Here is a 21510-nt window from a genome sequence, read left to right on the forward strand (position 1 = left end):
CAGCAGCTGCAGAATGAGTCCTCTAATACTGCTGAAAACACTGAGCAGAAGCCTGAGGAGGAGGTGAGATGAAATAATAGTGACTTCTTAATGAAGCAAAAGCATGGAGTTTTGTCATTACAGTTTGTCTTACCTACTCAGATTTTTTTGGATAGGATCACAAATTTTCATCCATTTGCCATTTTCATCTTTTGATTCTCTCTAGTTTTCTCCTGTGTTGCACAACTTGCACACAGATAGCCAAGGAAAGCTGGCAGTCATAACGTACAGAGAACAGCACGCATGTCTCTAGCTTAGCCAGCAGGATCCACAGACTGCATTCAGTCTTTTTCTGAAGACTGAATGTTCAACTGCCACGAATTATTTTCTCTCTTGTGAATCAGGAAAGTGAGACCATTGTACTCTTCTGGGAGTAACTGATGTCTTTGAAAGCATTATGCTTACTACTTTAGACTATACCTTGTGTACCATCCTGCACTGATTTTTGGTGACTGAATCATGAAGGAACTGAAGTTTGACAAGAAAGTGGTTTTGGTATTTTTGATAGATGCATTTGATATTCCTCATTGTAGTTTGTCTTCAGCTGTGAGGTCCTTGTTTAATTAAGGAAGTAGTAAAATTCCAGAAAGGAAATTAAAACTAACATGATGGCAGGAACATGGTGATCTGGGGAGAGATTAGAAATACTGAAATAGTTGTATGTACATAGCATAAGAAAATAGTGTTGTCCAGAGATTGCTATAGTAGTAGTATGAAGCCAAGAGGATGAGTGGTAATTATGTTATTCCTGTGAGCTCACAGTGTGCCACAGGCAAATCTTACGATGTTCCCTCCTTTGGAGTTTGTTCATCTCTCTGTTGGAGGTGATTAGTGGGAAAGAAAGCCTATAGAATAGATTAGAATAGAAAAGCCTACTGTCCTTTCACCCATATTTTGGGCATGTAATGCACAAAGGTGAAAGATTTGGAAGGGGCAAAATAAGTAGTTAACAATTGTTAACTAATACACAAAATCTCTCCAAATGTGATATTGAGGCAAGTGACTCGGGGGAAGGGTATGTGAGGGTGAGAATAATTAAAAAAAAAAAAAAACCACACACAGAGAAAACCAAACCAAAAACCGAAATAAACCCAACCAACCAACTAACAAAAAAAAAACTTGCAGTTGCATTAGCTAGGATGATAATTTCATGGGTTATCAATCCTCATGGTTTTACAATCAGAAGTTGATGCAAATGTTATTTTATTGTCCTTGTGGACCAGGTGATGCTGCAAATAACTTTTCATAATGAGACTTATTTGGCTTTGCTTAGAGAAAAGTCAGGATTGCTCTAAAGTAAGGTTTGAAACTTACATCCGTGGGGAGGATGTATTGCAGCAACATACTCCTGATGAAAATGTTTGAGACATGAATATTTATTCCTTCCAGAGGTGGTAATTCTTTTCCTTCAATCTGAATTTTCTTCCATTTTCATTTTGCAGCAGCAAAGAACTAAACGAGGAGGCTGGGCCAAAGGGAGAAAGAGGAAGAAACCTCTTAGGGACACCAATGCCCCCAAATCCCCCCTCACAGGGTATGTGCGATTCATGAATGAGCGTAGGGAGCAGCTTCGAGCGAAGAGGCCTGAAGTCCCTTTCCCAGAGATCACCAGGATGCTGGGCAATGAATGGAGTAAACTGCCTCCTGAGGAGAAACGGGTACCATTAAACTCCCTTTTCCTTGTTGGATTATGATTACTGTCAAATGGGAATATTGCTGTTTAGTGAGGAAGTTAACATAGGCTTTTGATTACAGTTGTGTTTAGGAATATAGTTCCAAATAAGGGGCACAGGTCCTCCAGAGTTCAAATAATGAATCCTGGTAGGGCCGTAGCATCTCATCCACATGTGACTTGAGGAGAACTGTATCTTCTAGATAGTGCAAGAATATATTAGAACAGGGGGGCTTGCTCTAGTGAGACATCCCACTGTTTATGTGATTCATCTGGATGTAACTCTGTTGTACCTCACTCATTTACAGCTGAGCCCTACCAGTTTCCAAGGCCAAAGCCATTGGAAGGACGGGGCAGGCATTTGTTCAGTGGCTGAGGAGAAGTCAGCGGGATTTCAGAGCTGCTTGAAGGATTTTTGCAGTTCTGTTTATTTTACAAACTCATCAATGTATATAAACATCTGCTGTCTTAGAATAAGACAAGCAGACTTGAAAGGACAGGTAACTGAAGGAGATAGTTAACATGAATAAACTTTTAGACAATGTTTTAAGGTATTGGTAGCCCTAGAAAGAAAGTGGAGATCTATATGATGCACAGGACAGTGAGAGTTACATATTTTAGTTTCTACACACATTACCTCAGGAAAAGTTGTTTGTTTTTTTTTTTTTCCACCTTTCAGTCAGAATGTGATGTCTTCTAATTGGGACTACTGTGGCCTTCTGTGCTGTCTGATATGTGAATGAAGACCAAGGCAATGTTGGGTCTGGTTCTTTAACTCCTTCTGGAGCGGACCTTGTTATTGCTAATGGGTGTCTTACCATCCACACCTGACTGCCAATTGGAGATTACAGAAAAGCAGTAGTTAAATCACAGTGCAACTTGATGCTATCATACGAATTTATCAGGGCATTTAAGCTTTTGAAAATACTTTAAGGGCAAAATAATAGTTAAGTTTTTATGATGGCTGGATGAAAAATGAGATGATGCAAAAAACAAGAGTTCCTTTTGTCGCTTTTTACTAAGCTTGTAGAATACAAGTTATACAGAGATATTATAAAAAGGTGCATAGGCATAGCGTTTTAACCATAATGGAAAATGTGTGTCAAGGCAAAGCAGTTGATTTGGTATCACATGTATAGTGAGAATGATGTTGCTGTCTGCTGGGAGAGTGGGGAAAGAGAGTAAGACATTCTGCATCTCTACCCCCTGCCCTTAACATGTTCTTATCATGTCTGAGACAGTTTTTTAACCCAGGCAAAAAGAGATCGAGTTCAAATCTCTATTCTGTGTGCTGCTTTTTAAATCCCCAGGGAATCTGTCCTTCTTTGAGTAAAGCTGTGAGTCTCTAACCTACTGTGGGTCAGGGAAAGACTGCTGAGCATTTCCTTCCCTTCAGTTTCTCCTGCCCGTTTTTCATCAAGGCAGTGAAGGCCACTGCTGCTTCAGAACCCACGTCTCTCATACGACAGCCCAAAATTCTTGTTGAAGCTGAGTAAGCATGGTTTTGGTTAGCTAACAACTGTGAAGTCATTCCCCAGAAGCAAGCAGTGGAGTCATAGTGTACTACTGCTGTGCGGGTTAGCGTCCTATAATCCAGGGGAAAAACATGTCTGACATTCTCTTCTTGTGGCTGTGATATCCAGCAATTACCAAACTAGCTGTCTGATATAAAAGTTGAAGGGAAAGTCTTGCATTTCCCCTGTTCTAGCCCTGTAGTCTTGCTACTTCCCTTTGTATTTGGCAAGCATAAGGACAGGTCAGTTGAGTTGACTGGACTGACCAAATAGCGAGTCTCCCCCAGAAAAAGACCATTACTATAGTCATAAAGCAAACACCCTACTAATCGTTCCTCTTGTTATTCCCCTGCATGGGGAAATATCTAATGAGATATATAGATCTGCGCTAGAAAACCTCGGACATCTACTTACAGGTAGTGCAGCAGACCTCATTCTTACCGATTCAAAACTATCCATCCAAAACACAAGGAGGAAAAACTTGTGTTGTTTTTAACTCAGTTATTGCACTCTTTCAGCAGCACGTTGCTGGAGATGGAAAAGAAGAATTAATGTCTTATGGAAGAATACAATTTCCAAAAGCAATGCAAACCCAACATCACCAAATTTGCACCCCAATCCAGAACGTTAAGTGTCCTCAGCAGGGTCAAAATAATGTTGCAAATGCATGGAATTTATAACTGTAGTGTATTGTTGTGATGGCGTAATGCAAATAGAAGGCATACCAGGTGACTAAGGTTCACTCTGATTTAATACTTACTTCCACTGAATTTTAAACTCATTGGGGAAAAAAATTGGGAAGGCACCTTTTTTTTGAAAGGATCCTGTTAGTAAGTGCTGCGACCACCCGTTAAATGGTTTTTGGTTCATCTGTTCCCCTAAAGAATTCTCATTCTGTTATGCAGATGTGTGAAATATGTTCAGGCTAGTAAAAACATGACTTCTTTTAACCTAAATGCAGGTAGCTTAAATTCATATAACCTAGGCTCTTTTATCTTTATGCTACTCTTTTTCCAATAGCCATGATGTTTTGTTCACCTCTTAGATGGGTGAAGTGTGTGGTTGTAGAATGGTGATGCTTTTTTGTCTGTGGGGCATGAAAACAAGCGTATATTGGAACCCCACTGTTAGAGATCTGAACCTTAAAGCATGATCTGTTAAGGCGTTCTTGTTTGGTGGCATTTAATCCCGACCACAGAAAGGCAATTCTTAAGGATTTGGTCTATAATGTGTAGATAATATTCAGCTGAGTTGAGTAGCTTAGTGGCAGGTTACTTCTAGGTCTAACAAAAAAGAGTTTACACAACAGTGATTTGAATTTAAAAAAAAAAAAGGGAAAAAGGGACACTGGAATACAGTAATTTTATCCAGAAATCTTATGTCTCTGCATCTCACGTACATTCTCATTGTTTCTTCACTCCTTTCCTGTTTGCATAGGTGAAATGGATCAGCACTTCATGTGACAAGTTGTTTTTCTTCCCTTCCTCCTGAAGGGGAGGAAACTCCCTGAAACTCTTGGACTTTTTTTGTTTCAGCGATACCTTGACGAAGCAGATAGAGATAAGGAGCGTTATATGCGGGAGCTGGAGCAGTATCAGAAGACTGAAGCCTACAAAGTCTTTAGCAGGAAAGCACAGGACAGACAAAAAGGCAAATCACACAGACAAGGTATTGAATGGGACAAAAATATGTGCCTAGCTGGAACAACAGAAGATTCCCAGCTAGTCATGTAGCCTGACACTCATTTAAAGCCTTTGATTTAAAGGCTTGTTAAAAAGTCAATGTGTTCTTTCTATGGCATTTGCATCAGCTGTGTGTGAAGTGATTAGATTTATGTAAATTTAACATTTGATTATCTAGATTGTATTGGAGGATGTGCATTAAAAGCATCAAAGTTAGACATGGCTTCTGTGTGACTTATTAGGAAAGCTGCACAAGTTTTCTGTCTATAACTGTTGTGTAATCATGGTTGTGTAACTGCGGTTGTGTAACTGCTTTAATTCTTTGGTTCTTGTTTTCTCAAATCTTGTGTATTTTGGGGGATTTCTTGTTTGTGTTTTTTTTTTCTTTTTCAGATGGAGCAAGACAGGCAGCCCATGATCATGAGGTAAACCTCTTCATTCTACCCTTACGTCTTTGGGTAGATTTTCAGGTGGTGAAAGTTTCTAGTGAAGTCAATAAAAAACAGTTTATGCCAGTTGAAGACCCTAATCAGAGGTTTAGAGTATGAATTCTTCCTCTTCCTATGCAGGTTTTGACCAAAAGTTAGAAACAACTGAGTACTCTTATGTTCACATTAGTATGATGAAAACTAAATTTAGTAAGTCTTGGGCAGGTACAAATGATCTAAGATGAAGTGGGAATGTAGGGTACGCTTAAAACATAGATCTGTTTTGTGATGTTAAATAAATCAATGGGTGCAAGTCAGTATAATTGAGCCTTTAAGTATCTGGTGTGTTAGAGGTTCAACCTGTAGAATTTTTACATGGAAATTTTTCAAAGCAGAGAATTTTAATTATTATTTGGTAAGTAAACATCGAGGTAAGACTTACAAATAGCTTGAGACCTAGATAAACCTTCCAAGATAGCACCTTCAGGTTGCTGTTTTAAGGTACTGATTTTCTGCAGCAACATGAATGCTTGTGGCTTCCTTGAGAAGAAAATGGGTCAAGTGACCAAATCATTGGGAGATCTCTGGCTTAAACCTCCTCCTGCCCCCCCCTTTGCATATGTAAATATTGGAAAAGAGTAGTAATGTCTGGAGATAAGATGCCTATGCTTTAGTTGATAAGCCGTATCACAAATCTTGTGCATCCTGGGTGACTATGGTATCTCTCCCCTTGAAGTGCTGAAACTTTCTCCAGTTGTATTACCTAGGGCCACAGAGCTTCTTTCATGGTTACCGATAAATTGCAAACAAAAAGCAATAAAAAAATCTTGTTTTTACACAGCCTCTTCACTTGTAAGCAATAGGCGTTTCTGAAAGATCTGTTTTTCTTTGTGAGGTTTTTTGCCTTGGGAAAGCAATCAAGTTGCTTTTTAATGTGTTCATTACAATAGTGACAAGGCTGTGCACTGCTGAGAGCAGCTACTGGTCTTGTCTACTTTAAGGAAAATAAGTGTCACTTCCAGGAAAATGCTTTGATAGCATGTTTCTGATATGTCTTTTTATTAACTCTTAAAGGAAGTACTTGCAGTAAGGTTAATCTTTAGAAGTGCGTGGTCCCCAGGATTTCTGATTCTATAGTCACTGAATCCGAGTTTGTCTTTAATTGTACAAAAACAGATTACTGAAGGCTTCAAGTTCTAGGTTAACTATGATGTTTACATAACCTTTAAATTATACAGGTGGCAAACTACAAATTCATAGTCTTACCACTCATCCTTCTGGCCTCAAGTTGCACCAGGGGAGGTTTAGATTGGACGTGAGGAAAAATTTCTTTCCTGAAAGAGTGGTTGAACATTGGACCAGGCTGCCCAGGGAAGCGGTTGAGTCACCATCCCTGGGGGTATTTAAAAGACGTGTAGATGAGGCGCTTAGGGACATGGTTTAGTGGGCATGGTGGTGTTGGGTTGATGGTTGGACTCGATGATCTTAGAGGTCTTTTCCAACCTTAATGATTCTGTGATTCTAACTCAAGCTATTATTGCTGAAATCTCACGTCGTAAATGCAGTTAATAAGGAGCCCTCCATATCCTGTGGGGCTTTTAAGCTTCATCAGATAATTATTACATAGTTGAGCTAGCAACATGTTAGGTAGGCGTCCTCTTCTGAAAGTCCGTGCCTTTAACTGCTTAGCATTTTTCACCTTTATATTATAAAATTCCACATGCTTATGACCTGATATGCTTTCACATCTTTTCTGCAAGGGAGTCAAGTATTATAATCCTGCACAGGCAAGGAACAAGCAGAAAAGATTTAGGTTGCTTTTAGAATTATATACTCAAGTTGTTACTGGAAGCAAGACTAAAGCTTTTTGTTGTCTTGCTGCTTTCTCTTGTCCACATTGACTATTATTATTGTGTTTGTGATTAGAAGGTATGATCTGATTAAATTATTTCTTGAGAGAATATAAGAACATAAGGTCAAAGAAACCTTTCCTTCTCCCCTCGCTCCACTTAGGTGTTCATTATTTAGTTTCTGTGAATCAGTATTGAACTAATTTTAAATATTGTGTATAGAGACGACCTCCAAAAAGTATTGGCAATGAACAATTCAAATACTAATTATAATAAAAAACAAAAGGATGAGGCTTGGGAAGGTGAAAGGAAACTCTTAATAGGCAGATATGACCATGAAAAACATGGAGACACTGTGTCAATAAGCTCATCTGTGGGCATGAAATAGAACATTTTCCTTCTTCCAAATCCTAGTTTCATAAATATGACATAGCAATATACACTAGAACTATTGATCGTCATCAGTAGTGACCAAATCATTGTTAATTGTTCTCCATGGTTCTGTTATTGCTTCTTTCCTCAAGCTGTTTGATTCAGAGTAGGTCTAGCTTCACGCAGTCAGTTACACAACATCTTACTGGCAAGATTTCGAAGATTTATACACGTCAGGGAGAGTATTTACAACCTTTGAAGATAGGGAAATGGCTGCTGTAGTGTGAGCACACAAGAAGAAAACCATCTGAGAACATTTATTTTTCTTTATGACACGTATTTATTATAGCTGTTCTTTGTCTGCACCTGACCATACAAGGAAGGATGAGCTTAAACCCTGCCAAAACCTGCTTAAACCCCTGACCCCACCTGGAGTCCTGCATCCAGCTCTGGAGCCCTCAGCATAAGACAGACACAGACCTGTTGGAGCGGGTCCAGAAGAGGGTCACGAAAATGATCAGGGGGATGGAACACCTCTCCTGTGAAGAAAGGCTGAGAGAGTTGGGGTTGTTCAGCCTGGAGAAGAGAAGGCTTCGGGGAGACCTTACTGCAGCCTATCAGTACTTAAAGGGGGCTTATAAAAAAGATGGTGGCAAACTTTTCAGCAGGGCCTGTTGCGACAGGACAAGGGGGAATGGCTTTAAACTAAAGGGGGGTAGATTTAGACTAGATGTGAGGAAGGAATGTTTTACGCTGAGGGTGGTGAAACACTGGCACAGGTTGCCCAGAGAGGTGGTGGATGCCCCATCCCTGGAAACATTCTAGGTCAGGCTGGACGGGGCTCTGAGCAACCTGCTCTAGTTGAAGATGTCCCTGCCCACGGCAGGGGGTTGGACTAGATGGCCTTTAGAGGGCCCTTCCAACCCAAACTGTTCTATGATTCTATGATAAAATCTCAGCTTTCTCTTTACCATACTTCACCATTTCTCTAAGAACGTCAAGTCTGATTTGTTCTGGAACCTCCAAAGATCAATCTCAGTTTTAATAACCAGATGAGAATGATATTATTTGTTGACACTCTGGAAGCATCTCAATCTTATTTAAGGCAAATGATAGAAACAATAATTTCGGTTCTCTTTTGATTTGAGGGATGACAAAATGATATGCAACCTGAACAGACTGGGCCTTTTCAATAGGAGGTAATCAAAACCTTATGATTTTAATCCTGAGTGAACCTCAGAGTGGCTTAAGTACTTCAGAGTTCTCAAGAGGATCTTTTACATGCTGGGTAATGTATTCTGTAATGGAAGAGCGCTGATGGTTTTCATTATCACTCTTCTGTTTAGTAAAATTTATTGGTTGCCTTTCAGAAGCTGAACAGTTTCATCTAATCACTTTAATATTTTTTGGTTTTACCTGAAGAACCTGTATCCTAGGGCTGCAAACGGAATACCCTCTCCTCTTCTCAGTACCCTCTCCTCCACCATCTATTCTCTAGGAGCCAGCGATGATCCAAGCTAGTGCCTCTTTGCATGCAGGTAGCAATAGTAAGCATGAATTAGAACATCTAAGATATGGGTGTCCTATAAGTGTTTTAACCAAGCTTCACAACTGCCAACACTTCTTAGTGCACATGAATGTTGAGATCCTAGATTTTGGGGTGAAATTAATTCCTAGCCATTTAGGGAGTGTTCAGACAAAATGAATGCATTATGCACACTTCTGTACATGACTTCTCATTTCTAAATACATACTCTTGAGACTTTTTTTCTATAGTAGCAAGTATCAAAACTTCAGTGAAGAGCATGTGTAATCACAAACCCCTAGTGACACCCTACTGTGTCTCACAGAGCTGGGAAGGTTTGTTCCGTGTCCCTTTAGTCCTGCCTGTTCCTAGTACATCTTCAGTTGATTCAGGCCAAGTGAGTTTTGAGTTCTCCCTCAGCAAATACGGAGCTTCCCAGCTGTAATTCTACCAGACAATAAAACTCAGCTTATCTTTTACTTTAAAAGCAGTGTCCTCAGGTAAAGACAGAGTATCTGAAGTTCCATCTAGTCTTGTCTATCTTGGTTGACTGCCAAATGGCATTCAGCTCACTCCATCTAGTCCCTTCATGTGGCAGACACCAATATGATACTCTGAGCTCAGGTGCCAGAATTCCCTTATCAACCTAAACCTAAACATTTAGGTTTTCTGCTGGGCACCATATCATGGTTGACACTACATAATTTTGGAGGATGAGTCTGTGGTACATTATCAGCCGTGGTGTTTGAGAGGTTTGAAGAGCTTTTGTTCTCCGCAGACATTCTCTCATGCTTAACTTTGTTTCTATATTAAGTAACAGGTTGATTGTAGTTGCTGCAGTTTACCAAACCAAACTTGCATTGGCTTTGTCAATAGCAATGCAGGCTTTAAAGCAAGCATTAATTCCCGTTGATTTTGACATGCAGAAATGGTGACTGAAGTATATCATGGTAGGTTTTTTCCTTGAGTCAAATTAAGTTTTTTAGTTTTTTTGACTAAGTTATAGAGCATTTCCTGATTTAAAAGCATTTCCTGATTTTAAAGAAAGTTTAAAAACTTTCTTTAAAAGTTTTTTTTAAAGAAAGCCTATGATAGTCACAAACCATAAATTGGCATCAAATCTGCTGCACCTGAAATGCTTTCTTAGATTTTAATAGCCTCCAGTTCACATAGTTGAATTCACCAACTTTATCAGAAATTAGGTGAAGAGATCTGAAAGTTGACAGGAAACCCTTGACTGCAGGCTTTATCTTAAGATGACAAACTTCTCCTGTGTCTTAAATTGAAAGAATTTTGCACTGTTTGGTTTTGCAGTATGCAGGAGAAAACAGTCCAGCTCCTTGAAGCCCTCACATTAATGCATACCTGCCATAGCCAGGGTGAACGACTGCTTTCTAACAGCAAAATATGCCTATACATATTCACCTTTATCCTCCCCAGCTACTACATATTCTGTAAGCAAGTTTTCCCCATAGACTCTTACAAATTGTGTTTATACGCTTTTTTTTTTTCAATAGTGGTAGCATTTATCTAAATGTTTCAAAAAAGATGTGGCTTACTTGAAGCACTGTGCAGCTCCCATCTCTTTTGGAGCCAAAATGCACATCTCTTCCAGTTGGGAACAGACATGTGGAACTGGTACACTGTGGAAAAGTTGCTTATTTTTCCTTTAGCTGTTCTTTTTCCTGGTTGTTTTCTTTTTCGCTTTAGTAGTGAAAGACAAAAGAACCATGAAACTTACTGTGCACTTTGCTCGCTTTGTCTCCTGTTTGTTGATATTCCTGTATAGACTATTTCAGAATGTGTCGGTTGATGGTGGAATGCTTTCCAGTGGAAAATATAAATGAATTCAGATAGTTTTAAAACTGAATGATTCTGATGTCTAATATCATTAGGGCGAAAGGGTATATTTCAGTATGTTATGTGATATTTCTTGATAATGGTATTTAGCCTTTATTAAACTTACATCTTAAAAAGGTGAGACCTACCCTTTGGCCTTTCTTGGTAGGAGCCGGAAGCGTCTTCCATCCATCCCGCTCCTTATCTGCCTCAGTTTTTGGTCTCCCTTCTCTTTCTATGTTCTTGATCAAAACAATTTAATGAATTCCTGAAAATGAACAGTATTTAGCTATGTATTACTCTTTCTTTTGTAGAAAGAAGCAGATACAAAGGAGAGATCAGTTTTTGATATTCCAATCTTCACAGAAGAGTTCCTGAATCATAGTAAAGGTAAGTTAAACTTTTGCAGGGCCCCATCTTTGCTTTTCCAAAGTTTTTTTGCCAGGTGCTGTCCGGCTTAAGAGTCCTTGCACTCTCCCATCTCAGCCTAAGTAATGACTCAGGTATAGTTTATCAGTGTTGCTGGATATTACCTTATCTCTGTATGAACACAATGGCTGCAACAGCAGTTTTTCCTGGCTTTGTCTTCCAAAACTATCCTTTTTGGAGAATGTTTCTGATGTTTAAGCTCTACTTGCTGTTATTCCAGCCATTCCAAGCTGGATCTGCTGTTCTATAGGATTAAGAAATACCTAAGGTGTAGCATGATGATGATTCAGGCTAGTTAGCAGTATTTTGTTTTTTTCCCCTGGATATGTGGAAGATTCCACTGACATATTTTCTGTTACTCTGTCTGGTTTTCATAGCTGCATGTCCCAAGGGTTTAGGATTTTTTGTCAGACTTCCTGGAGACTTTCTTGAATGAACAGACTTCAGATTCAGATACTTTTCCTGATGATCAATAGAAATGTATTTTAGTAACTGGTATCTTGTCTGTAGGCCTCTTACTGCTGCTAAGCTATGTCATACTGAATGCGTTTGAAATCAGTCTCGCAGTCTTCCTAATCAATTACCCTGTTCACTTCCATTCTGATGCTTTGAATGTCTTCTAATTTGTCTATCTCTCTAGAAATTAAGTCTATTTAAGTACTACTGTAGGCACTATCAGCGCTCCATGATATGATGCTTTTTCATCTATAAACCAAAACTGCACCATTTGTAATCATCAGTTGAGCATTCTAGAACATTCTGCTTTGTCGCTTACCAGTCATAGATACGGGTTTTTATAATTTCTTGGCTACATGGGAATGGGTTGATATTCACAGCACGTGAAGCTGAGCTGCGGCAGCTGCGTAAATCCAACATGGAGTTTGAGGAGAGGAATGCTGCTTTGCAGAAACATGTTGAGAGTATGCGTACTGCGGTGGAGAAATTGGAGGTGGATGTGATACAAGAGCGGAGCCGCAACACAGTGCTGCAACAGCATCTAGAGACATTACGCCAAGCACTCACAACCAGCTTTGCTGGAGTCCCGCTACCAGGTAAGACTTTTTTTCCTTATGACTGTCTGGCATGTTAAATTGAACTTCTAATGTTTATATGATGTTGTGAATTTACAACACGTGGCCTGCTGTTGTAGTTCTGTGGTCTTGGCTGTTTCTGAGCTTTTGTTGTATTAAATAACGAAATCTTAAAATGCGTGCAGGGCAAGGTTTAGTGTCAGTGCTTTATTTCAACGTGGCATTTTTTTTCTTACTAATCTTACTCTTCCTAATAAAGTGAGAGACATATTCAGTCCTTGCTCTCCTTCACTTGTTTTGTGAAAATCTTACTAAATAGAAAAGACAGGACCTGCAAGTTCCTTGATTAAAAGAAAGGCTGCATCTGCATTGTCAGATGCCAGGGAATCCACTTAGATACTATGAATGCCCAGCTGAAAGAGTTTGTTATAATCAACTATGAGACCTAAATCAAGGAAAACCATGCCTCATTAGTCCTGATATCCTTGGCAACTACTCACTTTGTGGAGTTAGGAGGACATAGTTTTACAGAATCTGTCACAAGAGGTGGTGCATGGCAAAATCACCTCCTATAGCAGTTTGTGTGTTGGCACAAATTGCCCTTAGCATGGTCTTAACTTTTTGGAATTGCTGTGGTCATCTAAATATTCTGTGGCTCATTTTACGATGTTAACTATAGGTAGCGGGGAAACACCCACGATGGAAACTATTGATTCCTACATGAATAGGCTGCACAGTATTATTATGGCTAACCCACAGGAGAACGAGAACCTCATAGCCACGGTCCGAGATGTGGTAAACAGACTTGAACGCTAGTGACTGGGTAAGTGCTTGCTCTTAGGCTGCTTTTGTTTGGCATCTACTCTGTACCTCTGGCACTTGTTCTGACACTGATTCTTGTGCTGATCACCGTATTGTACAATCAAAAAGTTTTCTTCCTCAAAGCTACAGGAGCAGGTTGACTTAATGAAAGTTAAATGCGGTTGAAAATATCCAACAGCATTAAAGGGTTCTGAAATTCCCCTTAGCTCTAAGATCTTTTGTATAAAGACATAGATAGTTGTTTGTTTTATTATTCATTGTATTTGTGTAAGGTGAGTAAGAATATTGACAGAATGGTGTAAAAAAAAAAAAAAAAATTTACATTTTAGTAACAGGGTGACTAACTTAGAAGAAGGTTCCTTTGTTGAGTGAAATAAATCTGAAAAATTCTGCATTAATTGTAGAATCTGATGGTCAGAGAAATTTTATTTATCTCAAGAGGTTACAGGTGAACTCAACTCTATTATAAACTGAAAATACCCTACAACTACCTGCTCTGTAGCACCTGTAGTGAGGCTCTTCTGGTTATGAAGGTTTACATGTAAGTGAAGCACTGATGTGTGGTTCAGGCTACATGTAGCATTTGCTGATACTCTAATGATCATGTGGCTTGTGCACGGATTATTACTGAGCTTATGATTCTGTATTTTTGCTTCTGTTTAACAGCTTAGAAAACTGTAATAGAGAACTGAGTAGAAAAACAAATCAACAAAGAAATACCAGTCTTTCTGTAATACTGTGCTTCCTTGCATTTCCCAGACCACTTACTCCCCCGCTTCCCCATGATGCACAGCACTAGACAGCCATTAGGAGTTTGCCTACTTCTATTTTAACTATGTACATACCTGCATTCTTTAGGCATTTATTATGTAGAGATCTACTGTACATGTCTTGAATAGTGTTTAGAAATGCAAATAAAGCTGTGTTGTGCCATCTGCAAATATGAAGACAGGGCTTTTCATCCTTTCTGATTCTGACCTTTTGTGATACTGTGTAGAACAGTTAATTACATGTTCCCCATTATATCATGGCTTAAGCTAAAAGATCATTGTCCTTCCAGAGGGTAGCCAGATGGAACGGACTATAGTTCTAAGAGATGACTGAGCTCCCAGCAGAATAAAGAAGTGCCTTTACTGCTGCTATTTATGAAGGGAACAGCTTGTCGATCCAGGTCTGGGATTTTTCAGTAGCTCATCAACCTCCTCACTTTTGTATACTGCTTTCAGTTAGCACTCAAGCTCAGAAGGAGAATCGGGGTATGGGGAGGTTTTATGGAATGTATAAGAGAGAAAGCAGTTTCTCATCAGTCAGTTATTAGAAGGGCATGCCAGGCCCTGAAACAGATGTTTGCACTTTAAGCACCTTGCCAGAAAAATCATATCTCAGGGCTACTAAAATCTAGGCTTTCGCTCGCATGTCAGGCAGATTCATATTTCCTAAATGATGGACAATTTCTGTGTTCCTAAAAATGCAAATATTTTTTTCTTGGATAAACTGGATTCACCTGTAACTGGTTTGGAAAAAATAATTCTTGCTTTAGAATTCTTCCTTCCACTTTATAGTTGAAAAATAGGACTCCATTCCCTTCTTCCCCCTCCCACCAATACCTTCCTTCTTTTCAGCAGCAAAACAGTGTGAGGCAATTAAAAACGTGATTAATAATCACCTAGTTTCATTATATAAAAGACATGCATGTAACTGGATATAATGATCAAGTAATTCATAGGGCTATTAATTACACTGACGTTCACTTGGCAACGATTATATTTTGTGACAAAATCTTAAAAGGGAGAAGGTTGGGCTTTATTGGATGCAAACCTAGAAAAAAGTAGAGCTTCCCTAGAAAAGAGGGAAGCTTTGGATAGAAAGGTTCAGCTGGCATCTGATAAAACCGTATCAGCAAACTGTCGTCATCATTGTCCCTTTGTTAACATGCATATGAAGTATATTAATTCTCCTAAATGTACTCTCTGTCAACTAAATGGTCTGTTTGAGATTGAGACACATTACAAATCAATTCCATAGAAAAATCTATTTATTATGATACTCTTGAAAACCACTGTACATCACAGAACTGAGGTGTTTTTTGGTGGCTTAGTACCTTGTATTTAGTGACTGTTTGACTATGCTAGTGAACGTTTTGGTTTTCTGTACTGCATGGTAAAGAACTTCTTTGTGCAAACAGTATATGGGGAGAAGAGGAAGTTTTTCATTATTTAGCACTCTGTTCTTTGGATGGAAACAGGAATTCAGTTACAGTTCTGTCTCTATAGGTTTCTCTGCTATACTTCTTAATATTGTGTTTTCAGATAAATCATCCAAAAAATAATGTCACGGTGCCTATTTAGTCCTGGCAGATTGTAGTCTTCTAACACTTATTTTTCTGTTTCGTCTGCAGGTCTCGTGACCCAGGGATGCTTTACAAAATTTTTTTGGCCAGTGTGGAATAAGAAGCCATGAGGGAAAGACTAGGGGTGGGAGGCAGAATTGCAGGTTTGTCCTGGTCCCTGCCTTTGTGGTTTGTCAATGAGACAAACAGATCAATGCATTAAAAGGTCTTAAGAAGCCACGGACACCACCCACTAAACATTTGGAACTGTCCTCTGTGTAAACATTTAAGAGCATGCAACTTCTGTGCAATCTTCAGTTTCTTGTTAATTTTGCTGGGTGTGAGGGTGCATACGTTCTGTGGACTAGCTGACTATGGAGATGAAATCTCACAGTTTGTGAAATGAAGTCAGCCTATGTGTTGTAGTAATAACTTTGATGTGTTATATTGCCTAATGTCTTCTAGTGTCTTTTGTTTTGTTTTCATGTTTATCTTGTGGGATTACCTTCCTCCGCTTTAGTTTTCTTCTTTTGATCTTGTTATCTGATACTTGCAGTACTGGATAGCAATGCTTGTGTTCTCTGCTGTAACAGGCAGTCTTTCTTGGTGCACTGTCTTGTCTTACCCTGCCTGCTATGTTTATATAAGCTTTCCTTAAGCAGAATCCTGTTGGGTTTTTTTTTGTGTTAACCTGCAACTTCTACAATGTGTGTTTGCTCCCTGCTAGAGACTGGCTGTGGTTGATGCTTTGTGACTTGATTCTACTATGAGACAGACTTCCTCTCTCCCCACTCTCTTCAAGCACCTCTCTTGCACGTAGCATCCTGCTCTTCTGTGAAGGTCTCTTGTTACCTCTTGAAAATGTTTGGTGGAGCATTTTACTACCGCAAAGGTCAGTGGTAATCAAGATAGAAAGTGAAACGTTAGTTCTTCTCAGCAGGGAGAATAGCAATCTCCATTTTAGACTAAAACCACAAAGCTTGCCCTTCCTCTGATATGTTGCTCAGTCTAACTTAATGTTACTGCCTTGTTTTTGAGAGAACGATCTCATGGTGAGAGTGGTATTCTATAAAAAGAGAAATGGGCAGGGGGATTGCATTTTTTTTTTTCTGCCTTCCTGAAATCACAGTGCTGGAAGCAATATGCCTGGAAGCAGCACATGTATTTTTGCATGAATTATTAGAGCAGAGAATGTTATTAGCAGCTAGGTCCACGTAGCAGCCCACAGAATTCTACATTACAGCCCGTAAGTGCTTTCACCTCTTGTACAGTTAAAGTACAGCCTGTGGAACGTATAGCATTCAGCACGTTATGTTCCAGTGTGACCTCAATGGCCTTTCGCTTACATCAAGTAGAATTCTGCATGCTGGAGTCTGTAATCTTGCTGAGGTACGCTGCACCTCCTGTCAAAGATGAAGGCACCTGCTGTCTGCACTAACTTATGCAAATCATTTGCTGCCCTTTGGTTCCTGTCAAATTGTTAATTCAGACTTTGCTTGAGCACTTGTTGGATGTCTCTGGGCTTTATGGTAGTGGTTGAAATGCTCTTTCTTCCACATGACAATCTCCTTGCTCCTCCTTAAGAAATCTTTTAAGATTTCCCTGTTGTGAATTGGAGATTGCTTTCATTACTGGAATGCATTGCAGTCAGCATCACTTTAATCTATCTGTAACGCAAGTATTTGAAGATTAAAAAGCAGTTTCTTCTCTTCCCACGCTGTACTCATGGACTTCAGGCTTGCCTGAAGCCGTCTCCAGGTCAACACCTTGTATGTCAGGTCTCTGCTTGCTCATGGGCTTATTGCTGTAGCCAAGCAGCAAGGATTTCCATGTAAGTTCAAGTCTTCCTTCAGGGAGGAAACTCCTTTCTCTTGTCTTCAGTCTCATTTTCAAGACTTCACAAAAAGGAACCTCAGTCTGCTGCATTGACCTCCATTTTCCTTAGCATGGATGAGGCCAACTGATGTTGGCATGAACTTTTTTAGTGGATTCTATAATAAATATTGTGCGGGGAAAAAATCCTGCAGGTTAATAATGTCTCCAGAAGAAGCACCAATACCTTCATCTCCTGTGTGTATCTTGTTTTTTAGAATTGGTGATATTTGACTTTTATTGAAGTGGCCAAAATGCACTGCATAGCCAAAAGCTGATTTACAAAATTCTAAAGTTCAGTCTGTGGCACCTTACCTAATACCTGGAGTTGTATCCCATAAAGACTCCAGAAATTGCGATGTAATATGATAGTAGGATACAATTCCAGGCTGTGACGTACACATACCATAAATAAGGTATGGATGGCTGCAGGCTGCCCCTGCTTACATAAATGCAATGCAGCTATCAGCTTGTGGCATACTGCTAATACATCATTCTGTTGAGTAGCATGCAAGTATTATGGGATAGGAAATTTAAGATGATATTATTAGCTGGGAGATGACATATCTCTTGCTTTTTCCCACAAGGAAGGAGGGGAGGTGGTATACCCATCTTAAAGCATCTGGGGAAGACTAAGTTTTTGCTCACCAATGATGTGACAGATGATGTTTTGTCTCATTAAGAAGCTTCTTATTTACATTGATTAACCCTATAAAAATGGATTTTGTCTTTCCAGTGTTTTCTGAGTGTCACTTCAGTTTACATTTTTCAGTGCTGACTGATAAAAAAAAAAAAGGTAAAAAATGAACTGGGTGTCAAGGAGAGGAGTGGGATAAAATGCTTTTGTCACTTAGAGAAATGTTAAGAGAAATATATGAAAACAGAATCCATTCGCTGGATTAAAGTGTTTGGAATTGTTGAGATGCCAAGTTTTCTGTACAATGTTTTTGTAATTAAACTTTGGAGTTCCTTTGTTTTTAAGAAGTTGATGTGCTTGTTTGACACTTGCTTCATTAAAATTGTTCAACATTGAATCCATTCTGATTCAATTTTAACTGCATTTTCATGAAAGATCTATTACTAGCATTTCTCTCTTGTCTAAGAGATTTTGGCAACTCCACATTAACCTTTGAAAGGAAATAATGTGTCCCTTCCCCCACTCCACCCTATGTGTATCTCCCCCTGAAAAAGCTGAAGGAAGTAGTTATTATTTATAGTGATGTAAACTTCAGGGATCTTTTGGTTATAGCTAATTGTTATCAGGGCCCTTCCTGTCATCTTTGTTCCCCAACTTGAGTAACTTTAAAAATGTCGTGAGTTGCTCTCCCTCAGCCCTTTTTTGACATCCTTGTCTTCCTTTGTCCTCCCTTATTTCCCACTGGCATATTTATTTTCTCTTCCTATAAGAACCTTCTGTATCATACCTATTGCCCCCCACTTGGTTTTCTTTTCCCCTACTAGATTTTTATTATGTATCTTCCCTTCTGCTTGCTGAATATGGAGCCAAACTGTAGCCTTGTGAAATTTGTATTTTGGGTGTATATCTTCTGTGGAGGAGTTTGGATGACTTCTGCCTGCACTGGTGCTCTTTCTGAGGTCACAGTGCTGTAAGCAACCATGTCTTTATGTTACTTTTGTGGTCACATCTCATTATTTTGATTGCCAAATTAATGCCTGGTCTTTCTGTGTACCAACAGCCTTGGTTCAGATACTATCTGCTATCTGGGACAGACTGCACGTTTAGATTTACAGTGCTTTGGAGATTTTTGTAAAACACCAATTATGAAATGAGAAAGAAATAAAAAATAGAAGGAATATTAGGGGAACCTCCTACAGGAGAATAGCTGCCATGTGACACTGGCTAGTCCAGAGTTAGAGAGGTAACAGCAAAACAGGCGCACACCTGGAGGAAAAAAATAAGAGCAAAGCATCAGTAAGTTCATTATAAGACAAAGATCTAGTTCCTTTCTAACCTGTGGTGCTGTACATGGTATCAGGAACAGATGGTGGTCAATCATGCTCAATTTAAGGCAACGTAGTGTAGTGTAATATTTCTGCTGTTTTTTTCTGGTTTTACCCCGTTTACTCTGCTGCTGGTCAATTGGACCGATGATTAATAATCACTTAAGGGAAGCTAGAGGGATTTGAGGGCTTCGGATTCTTTTAAGAGGAAGAGATCACTTCCTCTTTCCTCAGGCAGGTTCCTGTTGATAATGTATTTGGAATCTGAAATTATGTCTCTCTTTAATCTTTCGCTTCAGTTCAGTTGTATCCTTCAGAGTCAGGAGTACACTCAGGCCTATCCTCTACTTATACCATAGAATTTTTCTGCTTGTGAACCATGAATAGTTTTCGCTGCTTCTTTCTTCCTCATTGCTCATAGTATTGAGGGTTTTTTTAACTTATCTTTTTTGAATATATTCATGATTTGCCATCTTAATTGCAAAATCTCTGGATTTTGTATGTATTGTACCATTTTGGTATGTGGTAAAGTATCCACGTCCATTATGTAATACAAGGAATAACATTTATATAAACTGATTTATGGGTTATATTAATAAACCTGTAATTCTTATGCTGTGAGTTTTTGTTTTTTATCATTTAATGTGTAAACATTGATGGTTTGTGTATCTGAACACATAAAAATTGGCATTTGTGAAGGTTTGAAGCTTAAGACTGTATTATTACTGGCATATGGAGACCTACGCAATGCAAGTTTTTGAATATTTGTACCAAAATAATGGCAAGCAAATGCAGCTAGGATATTTCTAAGCCCAGTTTTGGAGGGCAGCAAGAGGAAAAGGTGGCTGTACAAATCATACGAGACATGAAAATGCGTGGCTTCCTACTCTAAAGTTTTCTAACTTATGAAGAAACCTTAGAGAAGAGAGGTGTGATGCTGGTGGCAGGTATCACTGAACTATGGCTAGCATGTGGTCTCTATTTCAAAGTTGTGTTGGGAGGGAGATGGGATGAGTGATCTACTATTCTCTCATTTTCCATCTTTGACTTACGTTTCACCCCATTATGAGGACAAATGCAACACAGGTTGATTGTGTTTGTGTCTATTTGTAGCCACAACACAGTGTTCAGACAGCTCTGTAGCTTTGAAAATCAACGTTTATTTTAAACTATCCAGATTTTATTTGCATGTGTACCCTAATAAGGGAAAACTAGTACTGAAATGCTATCAGTTCTGTTAATTACTTCATGAAGTGCTGAAGTAATATTTGAAAAGATCTGCATAGAGATGGAGAAGTAGAGAAGGGATTGCTTGTTCAGTTGAGTGGAGAATTGGGTCATGCGAAAATAGTTAAACCAGAGTTTTAGGTCCTGGTCCTGAAGTGCTTCAGCATGAGGTCAACTTTCTACTTGTGAGTGGTTCCACTGAGTTGACTAGACTTACACTCATAAAAATTTACTTCCCAAACTCCTTGCCACATCAGTGCTATAGATCAGAAATAGAAAGAAAAAATAACGAAGCACATCTTAAAACAAAAATCCTGAGGAAGCATGTATTCTTCAAAAAGTATCTGGAAATACTTAATGAGAATACATTTAAGAAAGTACTGAAAACAGTGTAGCCAGTTAACCCATTAATGGGATTTGAAGCCATTGCATGTTGCTAACCAGGTACGTTGTTCTATTCAGAATGCTCCTTTTCCTTCATCTCCTTCATGCTGTGTCTTTATATCTAGGTTTGTGCCATCAGAAATCAAGCCCCCATCCTCCTCTACAAGTATATGTAAATAATTCACTGGTATCAGACACTGTTCTATGTAGCAAAACTTCTGCTCTAGCTTGCATGTTTTAGGGGAAGAGAACATACTGTCTTTTTAACATGATAAATAGTACAGTGGGATTCTGAAGAGGCTTGCTGGGGGCTCCAGCAGTTTATAATAGTAACATGGGACAAATTATTTTTGCAGTACTAAAAGGGAAGTTATTTTACATTAGAGATTGTGGAAATACAAGGTTCTCCAAGAAAGCGTAGGTATCGGTACATTTTGCTAATTTGTTAGGCAGGTTGCTTGTGGCATGTGGAAAGGAAAGTTTTGATTAAAAAGTTGAGAAGCTTTCTGGTTTTAATAAACAGAAAACCTTGA

General features: G+C 39.0%; 1 protein-coding gene across 1 annotated transcript in view; it reads left to right on the forward strand.

The window, feature by feature from the left end:
* The window catches only part of HMG20A (high mobility group 20A), a 47148-nt gene extending 27858 nt beyond the window's left edge, over nt 1-19290 (forward strand). Inside the window, 8 exon segments of the mRNA XM_009330076.1 lie at nt 1-63; nt 1482-1697; nt 4761-4893; nt 5301-5332; nt 11236-11311; nt 12187-12402; nt 13061-13204; nt 15602-19290. The exon segment at nt 1-63 is cut by the window's left edge and continues 30 nt beyond it. Coding sequence (XP_009328351.1) covers nt 1-63; nt 1482-1697; nt 4761-4893; nt 5301-5332; nt 11236-11311; nt 12187-12402; nt 13061-13197 — 873 coding nt within the window. The 3' untranslated portion in view covers nt 13198-13204; nt 15602-19290.
* The last annotated feature ends 2220 nt before the right edge of the window (nt 19291-21510 follow it).

Source organism: Pygoscelis adeliae, unplaced genomic scaffold (assembly GCF_000699105.1).
Source record: "Pygoscelis adeliae isolate BGI_AS28 unplaced genomic scaffold, ASM69910v1 Scaffold298, whole genome shotgun sequence".
In the NCBI taxonomy this organism is placed as follows: Eukaryota; Metazoa; Chordata; class Aves; order Sphenisciformes; family Spheniscidae; genus Pygoscelis; species Pygoscelis adeliae.